This window comes from Melospiza georgiana, chromosome 2 (genome assembly GCF_028018845.1).
Source record: "Melospiza georgiana isolate bMelGeo1 chromosome 2, bMelGeo1.pri, whole genome shotgun sequence".
In the NCBI taxonomy this organism is placed as follows: domain Eukaryota; kingdom Metazoa; phylum Chordata; class Aves; order Passeriformes; family Passerellidae; genus Melospiza; species Melospiza georgiana.
In genome coordinates this window covers 18,397,915-18,417,596 of record NC_080431.1, presented here as the reverse complement: position 1 = coordinate 18,417,596, position 19,682 = coordinate 18,397,915, and the positions used below count along the sequence as shown (strand labels likewise).

Genomic DNA, 19,682 nt, shown 5'->3' with positions numbered 1-19,682 from the left:
ATTTCCCAGACCTACCGTGGATAGACCACATTCCAAATCCCTTCTAAAAAGGGTTAAAAGGGGCCTCAATGCTGATTCCTGCACAATAAGGCAGCTAATACCCAAGACTTCACCGTGCTTATGGGCCATCTACACTTAGGCTGGTCTGCTCTTAACTAGAAATAACACAGAATTCTAGTATGATATCTTCTGCAATATACTCAATATTATAGAAGAGAAATATAATTGTCACTTAACACAGGATTTTTCTTACCACACTTTAGCTAACTACAACTCCAGAATGTAGTGTAAACCACCCTTCAAGGTCTCTTCCAGAACCTAAGGAGAGAACAAGATGCCTCTGAAGAGCACCTCATCACAGTCTTGAAGAGCTAGTCATGAGAGCAGGAAGACATTCTCAAAGAATAAGCTACTTGAAGTTATCAGCTAATAAGATGCTGTTATATTTTGAAAAAATGCAGATTCATAAAGAGGAGCCACTCAAGCTCATTCAAGTGTGTCAACCTATTCTGATTATCTTTATATAAATCTTGTTTGTTTCTGAAATGAGCAGTTAGATCACACCACAAAACCTAGCACACATTTATGCCTGAAAAGGCATCAGTAGATCTTTTCCATTTCAATAATTTCAAAGATGCTAAACGAGAGAAGGATAATTACTAATATCTTCCATTCTTAAAGTTTTTACCTCAGCATTAATTGTTTTTCTCAGAACTGTGTGAAATATCAGCATACAGAAAATCAACACTGAAAGAAAGAAGTGCTGTTAACTTTGCCAGAAACTCCTAAACCAGGAGAGAAATAATACCTTGGTAGTTACAAAGGTTACCTTTACATGTTCTGCATTTCCTCTGCAATAGGAAAGGCTTCTTCCATTTATTTGCAAAGGAACATCAAAGATAACCTCAGGGGATCTGCAGAATTTCAGAATTTCTTTCTTTATTAAAACAAGCTGCTTTAATTAGCCTAATAAGTGATATGAAATCAATCAGTAATTAGTATCTTTGATCAAAATCTGCACTAAAGCTCAATTCTTCAGAATGTTTGATTTGCAAACAGCAAATGAAACAGAACATGTTTGAAGAGAGCTAATTAGGTGTATATGTAGCAGTATTTTTGGGGGGTGTATATATTAATAACCATCACCTTTACATAAAATGCCCAGTGGGCATTTTCTGATGGGCATAATTTCTAAGATATATCGGTTTTGAAAAAAAGTGAAAGAGGTTTGCCTCTTCTGAAGGTTGGCTCACACATGTACCTGCTTAAAAAAATCCTCTATTCTGAAACAGAGGTAAAGTCCGGGGTTAAGAAATAATCAGAGATTATACTAAAATCCTACCTCACACAATGTCAATGCAGGACAGGGATGCTTGCACTGTAAGGGAAGTCTATCAACTGAAATCAGAAGAGAAAATTATTGCTTTGTTTCTCCAACTTCAGCTATAGCGTCTTTTCAACACTTCATTCAAAATCTAACTCTTGTTGGGAAGCAAGCATATTAAGGCACCTAAAGTTAGCATCCCTTGAGAAGCCTGAATAAATAGCTTTGCCTTTTCTGTCTGCGTGCAGAGCTCCATGTTTGTACCTTCCTCATGTTTTCAAATTCTGCTTTGTTGGAAGCTTTGCCTCCATTTCTCTGAACAAGTCAAGGACCAGGCTGAGCACTAGATTTATATGTGAGTATATCCTAGACATGTCAGTAAGAAAATTAAATGTTTTAGCATGAAGAAAACATGAGGAAGCCTCAGCAGTGGATGACTTTGGGTGTCAGACCTGCTTCACACAGCTGCTTCCACCCTAATTACCAAGATTTGTGATTACTCACTATCTCATGACGGGTCACTCCTGCTCCAATGACCCCTCCCCATCCTCCCTGTGTCCTTTTTTCTCCTGTACCTCCTCCCAAGCCCTTCCTGTCTGCTCTCTGCCACAGCTGTGCTGCTCTCATTGCAGCTCCCACAGCCTAGTGAGGGCTCTTGCAGGCAGCACTGTGATACTGCAAACATTCAAACCCTGGCAGCTATGATGCTGCTCTTGAAGGCACCACAGCTTCAGGGTGCTCATTTTCAGCCTTGCAAACACTATGGCTGGGTGAGGCTGGCAGTGGAGAGAAGTGTGAGTGGAAGCTGTGAGCCATTGCTCGGTTTATGCATAGGCTTAGCTAAAACTGCATGGTGTCACATCGACATTGCACATTCAGGGAGTGATTCATTTCTGGGTGCAAGCTCGTGCCACCTCCTCAGAAAATACATATTTTCTGAGGAGAAAGAGCTCTCCCTCAGCATTACTCACTGCTCTCAGCTCAACTCTATTGCCAGGAGCCCCCTGCATACCCAGCCTTCCCCACTCCTGTATGTAATTTCAGCATTCACTTCCTAACTGGAAATACTTTGTAATGTGAGGAGATGGCAAGCAAGCAAACAAGCAAGAACACTTCACGTCTTACAATCAAATCCATTTGATTTGGGCAGTATCATGTTTTTCACTCATCTGGCTGGACTAAGTGTGCCTTTGGAATGAAACAACGCCCAGCTACGCACTGCCCTTCAATCCATAACCTGCTTTGCAAGAGAGACAAAAAGGAACAGTGACACATTATGCTTGAAATGCCTTCTGTTTGCCAGTTAGAAGCATCCCAAATCAGTGCAAATCTTCAGTCAAAGGGAAATTTTGTTCTGCTGCTGCCAAGCTTTGCATATCAGAGCCAAGCACAAATGCTAAGAGCTGAAGTGAAATCATGCTAGTCAATGAGGCAGAGCCTGCTTCTTCAAGCAGCAGTTCCTTTGAATTAAGGGTTATACCTTGGTCAGCACATTGAACTCCCACTGCGGGCTCTGGGATGCCAAGAAGGAGGTCAAAGAAGTGCAACATTATTAATGTTATGTTTTAAGAATAGACCATTGTCCACTCTGCCTAACTGTACTTTTGTTCTTTCTCAAACTCCACGCTCATCAGTTACTGAATGCTGGGATTTTGCTGTATTGGTTCTGCTAATCATTATATATTTTATGTTGCATTTAGCATTTCATCAACCATGAAAGAACCTGGACTTAAAATGGACAGATCACAGTGAAATAGAACTTCAAGACAAAAGGAGAAATAGATTTAAGTAGAATGGTCAATTTAAAATAGACTTTTTCCACTAGTGAAACTGATTTTGCATTCATTTTCAATTGAAATAACAAATAAAAAATGAAGTACTGAGTCATTACAGGGGCCAGATAACTGTCAGAGCTACATGGGTTAAATTCAAATTATACTGCAGTAACTGCTCAAAGGTAGTCTAGTTAAAATAGAATTAACTGAGTAAGCAATTTCTTTTCCTTTCCACTCCCTTTTGTCCTGCTGCAATGCATATAGTTTTTAGTATAGGTGTACAACATTTATTCTACATTTCTGTGTTACTTTCAATCTTTATAATGATGGTTGCAAATTTGTTAAAGCTGCCCTAAACCCTTCCAAACACATATTCTCAGTTATGTCCCAAGGAGTAGCTACTGCCTTCCATTGTAAACTCTTTCAATGTCATGTCCAAAACTTTTAAAACCATCAGCTCAGTCTCAGCAAAGACAGCGTTAAAAGACCCACTGTGGATGGTTCTCAAGGCAAGATGCATAATTAAAATTTCTAGGTATTCTCTTAGTCTACTCCCCAGAAACCCAATCTTCCAACAGCCAAATAATCTGTAAATGTTATAAGCAGAAGGTGGTTTTCCTTGTTCCATGCTGGGAAATGCAAACAGGCACTAATCCCAAGCATACTGGACACTTATGTCTCCACAGTCCCCGTGTAAATGACACAACATGTCAAGGAATACATACTTTAACTGCTGCTTTGCCACCTTTTGGCTTTTCAGACATTTTACTTTTGCTAAGGACAGAAGCATAGAAAACCACAAGGCAGATTAGAAGAAAAGTGAAAAACCAAACAACCCTAAAATATTATGCCTGTTAGTAAGGTAGTATGAATGCTGTGGAAGATAAAGCTATTTTCATCTGCCCAGCACTGAGCCTGCAACTTGGAACCTGCTGTTCACCCTGGTCTCTGATGTAGAAACCAGGAGCATTAGTTCTTAATTAAGCTGTTTTGTTAGTAGCAAAATCAGTGACACCTGACCTACTGCGGATTTTTGTCTCACAGGTCATGTCCCATTTGGATTCTCTACTTTTAAATAGTGGTGAGATGACATTGCAGCCTTTACCATTGTGGAGGAACTAAGTCACAATTCTCTCTTCTACCCACTTGTGAATTTTCATGAAACTTGAAGGAATTGCACACCTTTGAAGCTTCTACCTCCCTCCCGAATTTGCTTGGAACATGGACAACATGTTCAAAAAATGGAAGAGAGAACAGAAAAAGAAGAGACAAATATCACAGCTTTATAAATCTTATTTCTTTGTGAAACCCAGCTAGAAACAGAAGTTAAAAGCAAGGGAATTCTTGCAAATACACTACTGACACTTACAGGTAATGCAAAAAAAGAGTGATATACTATGAAGGAGTGATATTATGACTATTTGTCAGTAAAGTAGTTACTTATTAGTAAAATGCAAGCTAAATCCATCAGTTCCTCCTCTGAGCTTAACACCACTCTTGATTTATACCACGGAAAGCTCTGCATTATGAAATGAATCATATTTCATGACGCTTGGCTATAATCAGTCTACTGTGAAGTGCCCATTGGACATGCTGTTATTCAACCAAGATTGTTACTTATTGCAAAGAGCGAAAGTAAATTGTTAAGAATTCCTACAAATTCCTTCCTCCTTCTTACACCCTCCTTTACCCAAATGCCCCAAAGACTTTCTATGACTTCCTCATACAAATAAAAGCAAAGTATTTGGGAAGCCAAGCTAAATTTACAAACAAATCACACAGCATCTCAGATCCTGTCTGACATAGCCAGGCAGTCTTAACAGCAAGAGCTCTGGATTTTTTTCCTTCTATTTAACAAATATTGTTTCAGGAAAGTGTTCCTGACAAACTTCTGGGACAGGATATCATCTGCTACGGTGGAGCTGTTCATGTCACTTGTTGCTGCTCAAACTGCTATTTTGCTCTCTTCCCATCTTTTTCCCAGTTAGATGGTCCTGGCCAAGCTCTGGCACTTAAGTGATTCTGCCCTCAGTCAATTCAACTCACTGAACCAGCAGGAAAGTAAATTCAGCACAACAAAGTAAACTGCTTTTGTTTTGCCTTGTATAAAGGAACTTACTGGCCCATTCATGCTTCTCTAAAGCTTCTCAGAAGTGGTGACACAAATAACTAACACTTTGAGGCTGAAGCAGTTTTAAGTCAACTGGAAATCTCTGCTTTTCATATTTAATACAATCTGATACAAAAAAAAAAGAAAAATTAAATTAAATTAAAATGTAATTAAACATTAAAATTAATGTTACTTACTATTTGTCTTCTGTTTTCTACCAGGTAGATGCCAACAATCCCTAGGAAAGATCCAAAGCCAAGCTAAGGCAAAGAACAAAACCAACAGAAATGCATGAGGTCAGCTTATCTGGACAACATACCAACACACACAGTGATATCTGAGCTAATGCACCCCACAGATGGGCTAAATGGGGTGGTCAAGGGAAAAGGTGGAAGTTACTGTTGGACATAAATCAGACAATGTAATGGGAAATGGCCAGGACTGCAGGTCTTTCATAGCTCAGTGCAAAATTTGTCATGCAGAAACAGAAGTCTGTATAGACATGCATCTATAACCTGACTACTGTTACCATTGTCATGTACAGTTTTACACACTGTAAAGCAAAAAACTAAGTAAAGTAGGAGAAAAAAAACCACTTACATTTAGTCCACACATCATAATTTTTGAAAATTGCAAAGCTTGAGGCAATTGCAGACAGTTTTTCTCAAAAAATTAATGTGTTCCCCAAAGTTCAAACCTTTAGAATTATACCTGCTTGATTTTAATGATTAGACACTATCACACAACCCAGAAAAAATCCTTGCTACAATGCTAAAAGGACCAGTACAGCCACAGGAGGGAGAGAGAGGGGAGGAAGGGACACTGAAGTAAGCTGGCCTTAATGTTCCAGTGTTGCTTCAACATTGGGGTGGTAGGAAAAGCCTCCTCCTTACAATGGGCCCATGAAGGTTTGGAGCAGTAGAAAATCCTTGGATTCCCAGTTCCAGCCCCACTCTGTAATGAGGCCTCTGAACCGAGCTCAGAGCCTCTCCTCCAAGCACAAATGAAGTTTTTAAGGACTACATGTCCCAGCCAAGGGCTTAGGCAATGCCCGTAAATTCCTCGCAGTTCCGCACAGCTGCTCACAGCAAAAAGCAAATCCCTGCAAGCACTTTGCCCGCTCGGTATCACCAGAGGAATCCGTCACTCGCTCTCAGGAAAGCCACTGTACAGAAAGGAGATTTGCTCTTGAGTGCTCTGGGAAATTTATGTGAAAGGGAGGCTCAAGGACTGAGAGCAGAGACTTTGAAGGAGTGGGCAAGTGCACCCATGCTGACAGCTAAATAGTAGAGACACTTGGAACAGCGAGCAAGGACACTCTGTTCAGGGGACAGCAACTTTGCAAATTAAGATAACTACATCAAAATGACATCTGGTTCCAAGCCCCATTTTTCATTCCAACAGGAACAATCCATAAAGCCTCATTTATGGCTGATGCAGGGAACACAAAATGAGTAATATCCATGCGAACAAAGAGAATGACCAAACACAGAACAATAACAATTAAATCAGAAGGAGAAGAATCACAGAGATCATGATGAAAGCCACAGCATTATTGAAATTGTTTTAGGGTCATAGGAGATAGTTTTTTGTCTTTTTAGACAACAGGCTGTTTGGGAGCTCTGGGAGTCCAGATCAGTATGGTGCAGGGGACCCTGTTGAAAGAGTACAGAAATAGCAAACAAAATAATACAGTAAGTAGTCACAGAGAAGTGACATTAAATATTTAAGCATAAACAATATTTGTAAGGAAATGAGGCTGAAGCAGTTCCAACTCTGTCTTTGCAGATCATTCCAAAAATGCAGTCCAAACAGATGCTCAAGCAGTAGTCTACTAAATGCAGACACCTTCCAAAGAGTAATACTATATTAACTCATCTCACACAGAAATATTTTGTGTTCAATTACTTTGGATGCATAAGTGTGGTAATACCTCGCACTATAAAGATGTATTTAGAAAAAAGTTTTTATTCAAAAAAAATTACAAGTGACCACATATGCAGGGAAATTGAGGCACTTAACTCTTCACGAAGCCAGTGGGAACTTGGTAGAAGCCAAAATGTATTATGGATCTAACCCTGAAGACCTGTTCTGTAAATACTTCTAGAAACAAGTAAATCTCTACCAGTGGATAGTGTTACTCATCTTCATAGGTGTCTTCAAGGCAGGGTTAATTAATTCTGCATAGTTTTTAAGACCAAAATTGCTTACCTAAGGTCAGTGGAGGCTTCACCTCATCTACCAGCTGTGAAATTAATATTTTACTACTGAAGCCTATGAGAACTAGACTTCATTTTAAATTTAAATTAACACTGTCTGTCCTTATATTCTTGCTTTTCTCTGAGCCCAGCAGTTAAATATGTAGTGACAAATTCACTCCCCCGGTTTAGGTATCTGAGAATCTGGGATCAGGGCTATGCTGGTTTTCTAAGCTCCCTCTACTGTCAGCAGAGAAGAGAAGCACTTTTTGAGGAATATTCAGGTCATTCTGAAGGAGATGATGGTGAGAGGGGATTCTGCCCCTCTGCTCTGCTGGGATCCCACCTGGAGTGTGCCCTCAGTGGGGCTCCCAGCATAGCAAGGACATGGACATGCAGGAGTGAGGATAGAGCAGGGCCACAAAGACAATCAGAGGGCTGGAGCACCTCTCCTACGAGGGCAGGATGGGAGAGTTTGGGTTGTTCAGCCTGGAGAGGAGAAGGCTCTGAGGAGAACCAATTACTGCCTTCCAAATCCTAGAGGTGCCTTTCAAGAAAACATGAAGACATAAGACAAGAGGAAATGCTTTCAAACTGAAAGAAGATGGGTTTAGATTAGATATTAGGAAGAAATTCCTTACTGTGAAGGTGGTGGGACTGCAATAGGGTGCCCACAGAAGCTGTGAGTGCCCCATCCCTGGAAGTGTACAAGGCCAGGTTGCATTGGACTTTGAGAACCTGGTCTAGTGAAAGATGTACCTGTGCATGGCAAAGGAGGTGAGTTAACCTTTAAAGTCCCTGCCATCCCAAACCATTCTACAATTCTGTGACAGTCGTTCTGCCAATGCTGCACTGGGGTCAGTCACTTCTGGCAGTGAGGCAGAAACAGAACAGTGCTGTCACACACCTCTGACCGGCTTTTGGCAAGATACCATGTAAGATTTGCACAGCACTTTAAATTCTTGCTAAATGTTTGTGATATTTAATATCTTGATGGCATTTGCATTGGCAATTACGAAGGAAAATTATTAATAACAGGTTTTGTTTTCAAAGCATTCTAATAAATTCTTACTTTTCTATTTAATACTGAAAACAAGATTTTCAAACAATATTTTAGCAGGTGATGTTTTTCAGATGAGTGAGTAGACATTGCATTATTCCTACAAGAAACTAAATGCTGAAATAACCTGTTTTGTACACATGGGTTTATTACTTATTAAAACCAGCAGTTTAAAAATGAAACTTCTTTCTAGGGATGAATGCAGATAATGTGGTCTTACAAAAGATTTTATGTCAAATTTTGGAAGAAGAGAGCTTTATCAGTATTAATCTTTCTATTTTAGGTTAATGAAAGAGAAAATCTTTCTGTCGAGGACTTATTCCTGGAACTGCTTTTTGCTCTATTTTTAAAACACCAGTCCTTATAGATCATTGTCCTAAAATTATCTTTCTCAAAGTCCTGCTCTCAACATAACACTAAGATGTAAGAGGAATTGTTTAGGAGGAATAGTTCTAACTCACAAATTATTAATGTATGCACAGTATTAGAAGATCCATATCCCTCTTCCCTGGGCATTTCATTCCATAGAGAGCAAGAAATGATGGTACCTTACAACATACTTTGGCAGTAGTGGAGACACACACCTAAGTAGTGTCTTACTGTAAACATGTGAATTTCCTTCTTCACCTCTACCTCCCCTTAGTTGACCCAGCTCTTCTCTGTTTGCTGCTCACACTCCTCGTATTTAAAACTCAGCCCAGGTATATTTTTTTTTTCTCCAGGCATTTACACACTTTGGGATATAACTGATCCCTTCTCCTGAGATCAGAAAGGGCCTTGGGGGTTGAAGCAGCAAGGGGCTGGCAGGGTTACTCCTCCCCAGAAGTCACAGAGGCACCACAGGGCAAAGCAGGCAGAGCGTGAACCTTGTGCCCACTGCAGGAAGGCTTTTAACAGTCTGTTCCCAAGGCAGAAACAAGACTAAGAATTTTGGAAACAGGATCTTGTATGAGAGAACTGGAAGCAAGCCTGCAAGAAAGGATGTTAGGGATTAGCCTCCACCTGTCCCTGCCATGGACACAGCAGAATTCCTGGCACACAGACACAAGAGTGGAGTGGCTCTTCCTTCCACCAAAGCAGTAAACTTCTAAAGGGTTGTTCAAATCTATCCCGTGCCTACTGTCCAGTCACACAGACACCCACCTCTAATGGAGACCAGTGGGAGTCTAGCACAGGTTTTCACACAGTTCCCTGAGCCCAGCACAGTGCAGTCTTGAACTCCTTCCATTCCCTAAAAGCCTCCCCTTTGGGGCACTTCAGAAAAATAGTTTACCCCCCTGCCTTACAACACAGTAGAACTAGATCAAAACAAAGCAGCATCTCTCTCCTGTGAAATGACATGGGACTAATGGGTTTGTTTTTTTTTTTCCAATCAGTCAGAGCTTCCCATTTACAGCTGACAATCACTTATTTGGATGTAGCTAATATTCTAAAATGGGGTTTTTACTTACAACAATGCCTGGGTAGTAGCCTCCCACAGTAACATTTTCTGTTCGTGTGGTAGCTGCCAGACCTATGGTGAGTATGAAAACAGACACCACCAGCAGTGCGACTGTGAACCAAAGGGAAGTCTTCTTCCTTTTTGCAAACTGTCCTGTAGGGAGTGAGGGGGGAGAGGGAAAAAGAAAAAGAGCTTTTAATTGCAATCTTTGCAGAACAAATACAAAATTCTGAAAGATTTTCTTTTGTTACTCTTTTCTGTAGATAATCCTCTGTTGTTCTCCCACTAAGGAAAATTGCTGCCAGACAACAGAAGGAATTAAAACCTGCAGAGTTAGCTAGAGTATAGCTTAATGCACATGCATTGGGTACAGACATGAGATGAGTTTTTATTAAACTGAACTGGAAGTCAGTGACGATGATAATTATATGATAATTATGATGATAACAATGATAATTATGCCTTGTCTTCAGTAACATTTTTAATTGTTGCTCACGTTGGTGAGATCCTGCAGGCCTTAAATTCTTACCTGTGTGAAGTGCCAATTTGACTCTATCTGGCCTGAACTTAAAAATTAATATTTTAAACAAGATTAGCAGGCGGTGTGCATGCTATCATGAAAATGAATGTGCTCTTCATGTTTACTGGGGTAAGAAATCTGTATCCTTGAAGCATAGCTGTAACAGTTTATCAGGTAATGATACATGAGACTATTCCAGCAGAGGCTGCTCAGTGAAATCCTTTCAGTCTCACTGGGATTTGGGTCCAGATACCCCAAAGTGAAAACCAGCACACTCACCTCCAGCTTGCAGCCTGCTCCAAGGCACTTAACCTGGTTATCCAGAGGCAGATCTGAGCTGCAGCCAGAGGTTACTCACACCAGGGCCCCAGCCCACAGCACAGACTTGTGTATGACTAAAAAAGCCATTAATACATGACTCTAACTAACAAAAGACACCCAAGTGGATCAAACTGTGGTCCCCATTTTTGGTGTTCTCACTGTGGAGTGTGCAGGATCACCCTGTAGCACTGGGCCATGCGATGGTACCTACACTGCACCTGGGCAGGATGGAGCTCCTGAGAAAGCACAGCCTGGCCACAGCAGGGCCAGTCTCTCTCCCCTGTGTTCTCAGGAAGCTGCCTGACTGCCCAGCCTCAGGAGAAGGCAGCGACTGTGATGTTCACTGAAGCCTGCAGGCAGCAGCCCTCAGCAGGTAGCAGGAGGTGAAAGGGGAAGGCAGGATTGTGTGGGTCAGGCTCTGGGGGCACTGCTGGAAGCAAAAGCAAGGGAAATGCAGGAAAAACAAAATGAAAGCCAATGAGTCACTTGAGTTTTGTGGCCATTTTAAAGTCACATAACTCAGTTTAATGTTCATAGTTCAAAAGCCAGACTAGTGATGTTTGCAAACCAAGTCAAATAATTTCAGTCAGGAAAAAAATGAATATATAATAACAAGTTGTGTTTGCTGACATTTCTCCAGTAGAACAATGAGTCAAAATTATTCCAGTCTTTTAGTATGAAATACAAACCACTTTCCTAAAGACAAATACCATCTATTGAGGTTACAATAGTCTCTTTCACCTGCATGTACGAAGTTTTCCTGGTAATGATAAAAAATTAATTCCTAAGACTTGCCCAACACCTCTCCTCCAGCCTGTGTCTCTGCTATCTTCCTCTGGCAATTCCCTGTTAATCCATGGAGGGTCACTGGGCACATGGAAGCAGAGAGGTTCTTTGTTAGCAACCAGTTTTTCACCAAGTGTGTCGAGTTGAAGACGGTTCTTTCAGAGAAGACGGTTCACATGGCCAAGAGGGAAATGTAGATTTCAGATGTGCAGCTCCCCAAATCAGCTGTCATTTCTACAGATTAAAATGATTCATTCAACATATCTTCCAGATTGTATATAATATTTAATGCCCTTGCCATACCTTACCATCATTGAAAAGTCGTGGAGATTAAAGAATCCCCAAAGCTGAAGAAAGGCAAATGCTCTACCTGTTTTTAAAAAGGCCAAAATGAAGATTCAGGGAATTATAAACCAACCAACATCACCTTGGTTCCTGGGATGCTGGGACCAAAAAGGTGGAATAAGTCTTCTCAAACATTTCTGGGCACAGAAGGAAAAGGTGATTGGCAACAGTCAGGATGGATTTACCAGAGCCAAGTCATGTCTGACCAGCCCAGGCGCCAGCTATGGCAAAAAGACTGGACTTGAGGAGCATTGGATGTCTTTTGCCTAAATTCTAGCAAGGTTTTTAACATGATGCCAAGTTGTGAGCAAAGGAAGGAACAGTGCATTGCAATGATGCAGGTCAGGGACTGCAGGGCTTCAAAGCAGCTCTGCAGGAAAGGACCTGGGGGTATTGGTAGATGATGAGCTGATCATGAACCAGCATGTGCCCTGGCAACAGAATCCTGTACAAACAGGAGCATCATTAGTGGATCAGAGGAGCAACTACACCCATCTATTCAGAACTTTTTAGATGACAAAATATTGCACTCAGTTTTGGGCCCTCAGTATAGGGAAATACATAAATTAACTGCAATGAATTCATCAGAGAACTGCAAAGAAGGTCAGGGGCTGGCTCTCTCTGTATGAGAAGAGGCTGAGGGAATGGGGCTTGCTCAGACTGAAGATGAGATGACTTTTGGCAGGGCTAGTTGCAGTCCTCCAATTCCTTTGGGTTGTTGTCAAGAGAACAGACTCAGACTTTTCATCATGGTGCACAGCGGGAGGAAAAAAACAGCAGACAAACTGAAACACAAAAAAGTGTTTCAGACTGGGTATAAGGAGGAAAAAAAATCAACATTAGGATGGTCAAATATTGGAACAGGTTGCCCAAATAACTTGTGCCCTCTCCAGCTTTGGAGGTTTTCAGGATTCAAGCAGAAAAAGCACCTGGCCTGACTTCATAGTTAACCCAGCTTTGAGCAGGAGGCTGGAATTGCAGCTGGGGTACCTTCCTACCTGAATTCTTCTATGTTTTTATGATAGTCAAGACAGCCAGACTGGAAGTGGGTTGGGTTATGTGGGCTCATATCCTCTGATATGAACCTGCAGCTGCAATGTAGACATACTCTAAAGGGACATAGGAACACAAACCTTCCCAAAGCCAGTGGGGGACATGCTCCTCAGCCAAGACTTCTTGAAACCACTGAAAAGTGCCTGAGGAGCCAAGTTTTCTCATAGTAGCACCTGTACTAGCAAAGGTTGATAAAACTGGATGGAGATAAACTATGGGTCCAACCCATCCTCCTGAGTTCTGATTATGAATAATGAAATACATGAGTTTTATTGCCCTGAATTCCTGGAAAATGTCTAAGGAAAAGCATGCTCTTATTTGTAATTGGAAAAAAAATCTGATGTGGATTTAGTGAGACAGAATAGAAAAAGATGTCATTATTTGTAGGGACATTTTTTGGTATGAACTACATTTTGACACTGAAATTTACACATGCCAGAAGAAATTTATGAATGCAATACTCTTCAACCCTCATATTTATTGATCTTTTACCACCTGCATCTCAAAATAGAGGCAAATATCCAATTGTATCTCCCCTTTTTCATAGTCTAGGAAACTCTGATAAATAACCACATCATTAGCTATGAACTCCACCCTTAGGAGAGATGACTTATGTGCAGGAGCACAGAAAGGCCCTTTCTGGAGAAGAGGCTGGCACATGCCTTATTCTTATTCTCAAAGACTTCCACATGCTCAGAGAAGATGGGTAGAAATCAGCCTAAATTTTTTTTTATCATGGCTGTTTCATTTTTATTAGTCACATGTCACTATAGGACACGAAAGAACCCAAGCTCACACTGCTGTTCTCAAAGTGAAGAAAAAAAAGAAGTTTATTTTCTAACTCTAACATTTATAGTTTTCTAAAAGAGACAGCAGATTGAAGGGTGACAGTAACACCTCTCCAATGACACTGGTCAAACCAACAGTCTATCAACTCTCTCTTCCTCCATAAAAGAATGCAAAACAATGAGTTATTTACAGAAAGTGCGTAAGAAAATTCACTGCAAGAATGTCAATATCAGAAAGCTTAGAAAATCTTAAAAAACCAAAGTAACAGTCACAACAATAAAAATCTTTGCTCCATCAAAGTATGGATATTTACATGCATATAAGCCACCAGCACACTGGGAGGCCAATGCAATATTTGCAAAGCCGCTTAATATCTTCTGAAGTTACTGCTGCAAAGGGTTCCCACATTTAAAAGGCTTCCTTTTGCAATTTCAGTCATGTTGGGTCCCAAGATGTTTCAAGCCTTTGTTTACTGCTGTTTGTGGCAGTTGCCATGCAGTTTATTTGGGTCTGTTTGTCATGTACCTGCCAGCCAAAGCCCCATGCCAGACTCAGGAGCCCTGTCTCCAGCTCAGGCAGCGTGCCTGGCCCAGCCTTCTTCCCTGGCACTCTGTGGCAAGGCTTGGACTGAAGACTGGCCATACACAAGAACAGCAGTTAAATTAAGGGCAGAGGAAATATTGCAGTCAATATTCGTAGCCTGAATTTTCTCCCAACACCAGTGTTCCTGGAGTGCAGGAAACAGTTAATGGAGGCTATTAGCTTTCCAATTTTTTAGTACTGAAGTAACTTTCAGAATAATTTTGACATTTATTACCTTCAACTGCTTTAGCAATGATTGGTATGAATATTATTAAGCTCCTAGTCTGGACCTTAATGCAATTTAATTATAACTTTAAGTTCTTATATTTAGCATACCAAAAACCAAGATTGTAGCAAGAAACCTTCTCCTATCCTTATTAGCATTAGCTTGAGGTTGGGGTCAATAGAGGGTGTGAATATGTTATTAACATCTATTGGCAATATTCTTCAGCAGTTTTGGCCAGTGAAGTATTGACTGAGCCTTGGGCACTGAGATTTTTGCAGTATTAACTGCAGCAATAGGCACTACAGATAAATTAGAGAGGTAACAGAACTTCCACATGACAGGCTTGTGCTTTGCCTGGTGCAGACCTAAACTGTGCACAAAAAGGAACAGTCACAGAAACACTCTCTGCTTTGCTCACTAAACATCTATCGGTAAAAGTATCTGCTTGAGCACTGCTTCCACAGTGGAAGATGAGAAAACACCACCAGGACAAGGCAGGGAGACACCGGACTGCTGCATCCCTGGGACAGAGAAAGGCCTGTCAGGAGGGAAATTGAGACCACCCTCCAGAGAGCAAAAAGAAAAAGTGTCCACACTCTGCTGCACTCAGGAAAAACTTCTGCCTGTTCTGCCAGAAAACAAAATTGTATTACAATGCTCTGTTTGCAATGGGTGGGGATTAAATTAAATTTATAGGAAGACAACGGAAAAATAAATGGTTTTGTGGGGAGGGTATGTGTGAGATTGCCAAGCGGTGGGTCTAATCATGAATAGGAGGGTCTGGATTTGAACAAAGCAAAGAGTGAGTTTAAGAGGGGAATGAATTAATTAATGATGAAACATGCCCATGGCACAGAATGTGTCCAGGGGCCAAGGGAAGGAAAGAATAGAATGAAACAGCATCTCTCCACCTTGGAAAACCTCCATACAATCTGCTACTAAACTTTAAAAAGTCTACATTTACACCAAAGAAACTATACCTTGCTAACTTCACTACTTCTTTTAAAATCTATCTTCAGACATCATAAAGTTAAAAAGTGTGGCATAATTTTTGGTGAGGAAAAAAGTCGCTGTAGGACATAGCAGTTAGCTGGGATTATAATCACATTTGCTGAATATTGGCACTATATAATTCCATACCTGCTTCTTTGGTCTAGTTATGGTGATCAAAATGGAAACATTTCTTTCAAGTAATGCCCCAGACCAATGTTTATTAGCATCTTACCATGAGAAAAAGAAGGAAACTTTTGTAACAGGAAAAAAAAATACTGCATTTTTATTAGGTAATGGATACTACTAAAAATTGTGACATATTTCAGAGAGTGGCATTAAGCTCACAGAAAAAGATAATTTAAGTGGAAATTCACCACAGCCAAATCTTAGTACCAAATGTATCCGCTGTTTTGCTGCTATTAAGAAAATTTTGAGGAGATTTTTGGAGTTAGATTATAAATTTTTAATTGCTGCAACATTCACTTCAGTGCCATCTCTCTCTCAACTACAGTTTTGTGTATTTTAAAAACTGTTTCATGCCAGTGAAATTGAATTAATCCTACATTGCCTCCCAAAATTAAATGTGACAGATTGAGATGCTTAAAAGAGATGCTCACACCTGCTGCTGGTGATTACTTTCCCTTTTCTGATTAAATGCTTGACTTGTCCAGAGTGCTGAACTAATTAAACCAGATGCAACAGCATTCATTTCAAGCCACAAGACAGAAGCTTTTATCAGGCTCATCTCTTACCTTTTTTATTAATTTGTTGAGTAAGCTTCTACAAGTGCATTATATAGTCAAGACCATGGGAAACAGTTTACAATTCTACTACAAAATATCCATAGTGAACAAAATGAAAAAGCAATCCCACAAGCCCTGATACACTATGTAGTATGGCTATAGTAAGTGATACCATGCAGTATCACTATGACCTCACTGTCTGGCAGCAATTGTTTCACCAATAAATAATTTAATGAGCAGCTAATCACTAGTTTAAAGCTGGCATACAGATTCTTCTTTTTCCCATGACTACCTGAAAATGTTTTTAAGTTACAGCACTTCTTCCACGGCCATATTTTCAACACCAACATAATTTTTCTTCCAAGTTTAAGACAAAAATTAAGATCTGGTACATTTTTCACTTAGCTGTTAAGTGCATAGCAAAGTCTCTGCTTATCCTTTCAAATGTTACACAGAGTAATTGCCAGCAGTAAGTTTTGTATTTTCTAAACTTTAACAAATTCCGCTGGAATAAGGAAATACTTGACCTTTCTTTTGCCTATGTGTTTGCATTTCAGGACGTACGCTGTAAACACAAGCCATACAATTAGGAGAACCAGGAGGACGGGCACGAACCCAACACCTGCGGGCACCGCCGCCTGCTCCAGCGGCCAGCACGACGGCTCCCGCATTAATTTCCCGTCCGCGTCCCGTACCAAGCTATTCCTCCGAACGTTCAACCTCCAGCAGAGGGATTCGCCCAGCGCACTGAAAGCTCTGAAGAAGAGCCGGTATTTTTAAACACGAGCGGATGAGCGGCAGCGCGCACGGAGCGGGATCTCGGGCTGAGCTCCCCTGCACCGCCGCTCTGCGGGGCTCAGCCCGGGCGCAGCCCCCGTCCCGTCCCGTCCCTTCGGTCCCGCGCCGGGGCAGCGGCGCCGAGCCCGGGGCAGCCCGGCCGTCCAGCCGCGCCGCACGCCGGGGCTCACCTGTGGGGTCCAGCACGGCCAGCGGGCCGGGCACGGCGGGGCCGGGCGGCGGGACCATCCTCTCCCGGGGCGCTCCCTGCGCTCGGCTCCGCGGTGGCGCTGCCCGGGGCGCGGCGGGTCCGCCCCGCGGGGCGCGGCGGGGCCGGGCTGGGGCTGGGGCTGGGGCCGGGGCCGGGGCGGAGCGAGCGGCGCTGCCGCCGCCGCGGGGGGACCCGGGCGCCCGGCCCGACCCAGCCCCGCTCACCGCGGCTCCGGGGGGAAGCACGGACCAGGCTTGTGCAGCCGTCAGCTGCTTCAGTCATTATATGTCCTGCCCGTGTCTCAGCGTTGGCGGCACGTCCGGATTTCTTCTTGACACCTGGTAGAGATCAGAATTGTCCCAAACTTTCCTTTCAGCTTTCTTCTTCACTTGAAAAAATGTATTTCTGTATAAAAATCAGAAATAAAATTCAACAGCATCAAAAATACTGAGTAAATTACTAAAGCTGGCATCTCAGTGACATGGGTTAAGGCAGGTGTAGGCTAAGACAGGAAATGTCAATAGTCAAGAGATGTCAATAGTCAAGAGAACAGAGTTGTTCTTTTTCTTACATGGTGTCTATCAATTTCTCAACCTCACTGCCTCAGTTTTTATTCCTTCTTCAGATTCTGACTCTTGTCGGGATCTTGCCCAGGAACTGCCAGGTGTTGTTTCTAGTGCTACTTACTGCAGGGTTGTGTGACTTCTGCCTGCAAGAGTCTAGCAACAACTGAGAAGAAATAGCCAAAGGCATTGTGCTGTTTTGATGTCCACTGTTCCTTTTGCCTGATTTCCCTATAGCAGAGAACATAATTTTTTTTTGGTGAAAAGTGCTTTTGATAGGCTGCCAAGTGCTTTGCTTATGTTGTGTTCTCCCCCTTGCAAAAGGCACAACTCTACTTAACATTATTGTTTTTCTTCTGTTCCAACTTCTAAATGTATATGTACACATATGTATTTAAGTTCTTCAGTCTTTGGCAGATTTCCCCAAGCTGTTAGATGAAAGGAGACAGCTTTCTCGGGTACTACTCCTGTAGTGTATAAAGATAAGTAAGCCAGGAGCTAAGGCCAAACACAAATCCACTTTTTTCTCTTTGCATCCTCTAACCTGAAGAGGTAGAAGAAAGGAGAAAAAATAGGGTAGAGGCAATATTTGTACTATTAATTACTAGTTTTTAATAGAAATTAATGAAGTAATAGATTGAGAAAACAGAGATGGTAATGGTGAAAATAAATTTGTTTGAAAGTGGTAGTGGATGAGAGTGATACAAACGTCCCAAAATCTGGTAAAGACTCTTGGGTTTGGGAATGGCTATGAATAGAAGTTTTCATCAACAGTAAATAACAGCAAGGTTGGGGAAGACTTCAATTCCCTAGACAGATGCAAAACAAAGACCATACACAGCATTTATTATCAGGTCTGATGGGCAATAAACCTTTCATTTACCAGCATTCGCTGTTCAGACTCAACAGCCTAAAGGGAAGCTGTTCTAAAATTCTTTTCAGTAAAATATAAAGATATTATAAATCCTTTAAAATAATTTGATCATAGAAAATAGTCTTTGATGAATGACTAACATTATTTACTGCAAATTTCTCAAGAGCCAAGAACAGATCTACAAAAATATCCTACAGTCTTGGATATCAGAGGGAAAACATTAAGAAACTATGAAAAATTATTGATGAGGCTGCATGGACCTAGCATTTGAGCATGGAAGAATCATGGACTTACTTTAAATCCAAAATGGAATATCCACTTACATCCCATAAAAGAGGTTGGAATAGATCAAGAGTCATTGTGGAGCTAGTGGATAAGTAACTACCTGAAAATGAGTGGACCTACAGGAAATAGAAGTACAGTTTGCTGGGTTGGAAATTGCAGGATCAGAGAAAAAAAAATGGATACAAATTTAGCTGAACCAGATGTTGCAAAGAAAAGGATAATAGATAGCAAAGAATTCTTCAACTACACAAATAGAAATTATTCAAAGAATCAAGATATGTGATGGATAAATGTCAGGGATGAGATGAAGGCTGTTCCAAATATTGAATAAATACATTGCCTCAGTTTTCAATGAAAAGAACAAATTAAGGTGAGAGTATTTACAGAGAGAATAAAGTAAGCAAGATAATCTAAAAGATGTTAGCATAAGTTAGGCTGTTTCTTGTGGCAAGTCCTGGAAAATCACAACCCAAAAGTTGAAAAAAATGGTATCTGTCTTGTAAAGTCCTGAGCAACACTTTGGATAAATCAGTGAAGTTGGGGTTGAAGCATTGTTATTGGACACTGCTGAAGAACAGGAAAGCAACTCCATGCCCTCTTACTTTGACTGAGAAAATTCTTAGAGGTAAGTGAAAAATGACGTCAGCTACATGATTGTTCATCAAAGCTAGATCATGTCAGACTACCAAGATGTTTGGTAAGGTGA

At 41.2% G+C, this 19,682-nt stretch overlaps 1 protein-coding gene across 1 annotated transcript in view; it reads right to left on the bottom strand.

Moving 5' to 3' along the window:
* Positions 1-17,292, bottom strand: part of TMEM255B (transmembrane protein 255B) — a 68,887-nt gene extending 51,595 nt beyond the window's left edge. The window contains exons 1-3 of the mRNA XM_058018264.1: positions 17,235-17,292; positions 9,919-10,061; positions 5,407-5,469 (exon numbers count right to left, since the gene is read on the bottom strand). Coding sequence (XP_057874247.1) covers positions 5,407-5,469; positions 9,919-10,061; positions 17,235-17,292 — 264 coding nt within the window. The remainder of the gene's footprint in view (positions 1-5,406; positions 5,470-9,918; positions 10,062-17,234) is intronic.
* Between the last annotated feature and the right edge of the window lie 2,390 nt (positions 17,293-19,682).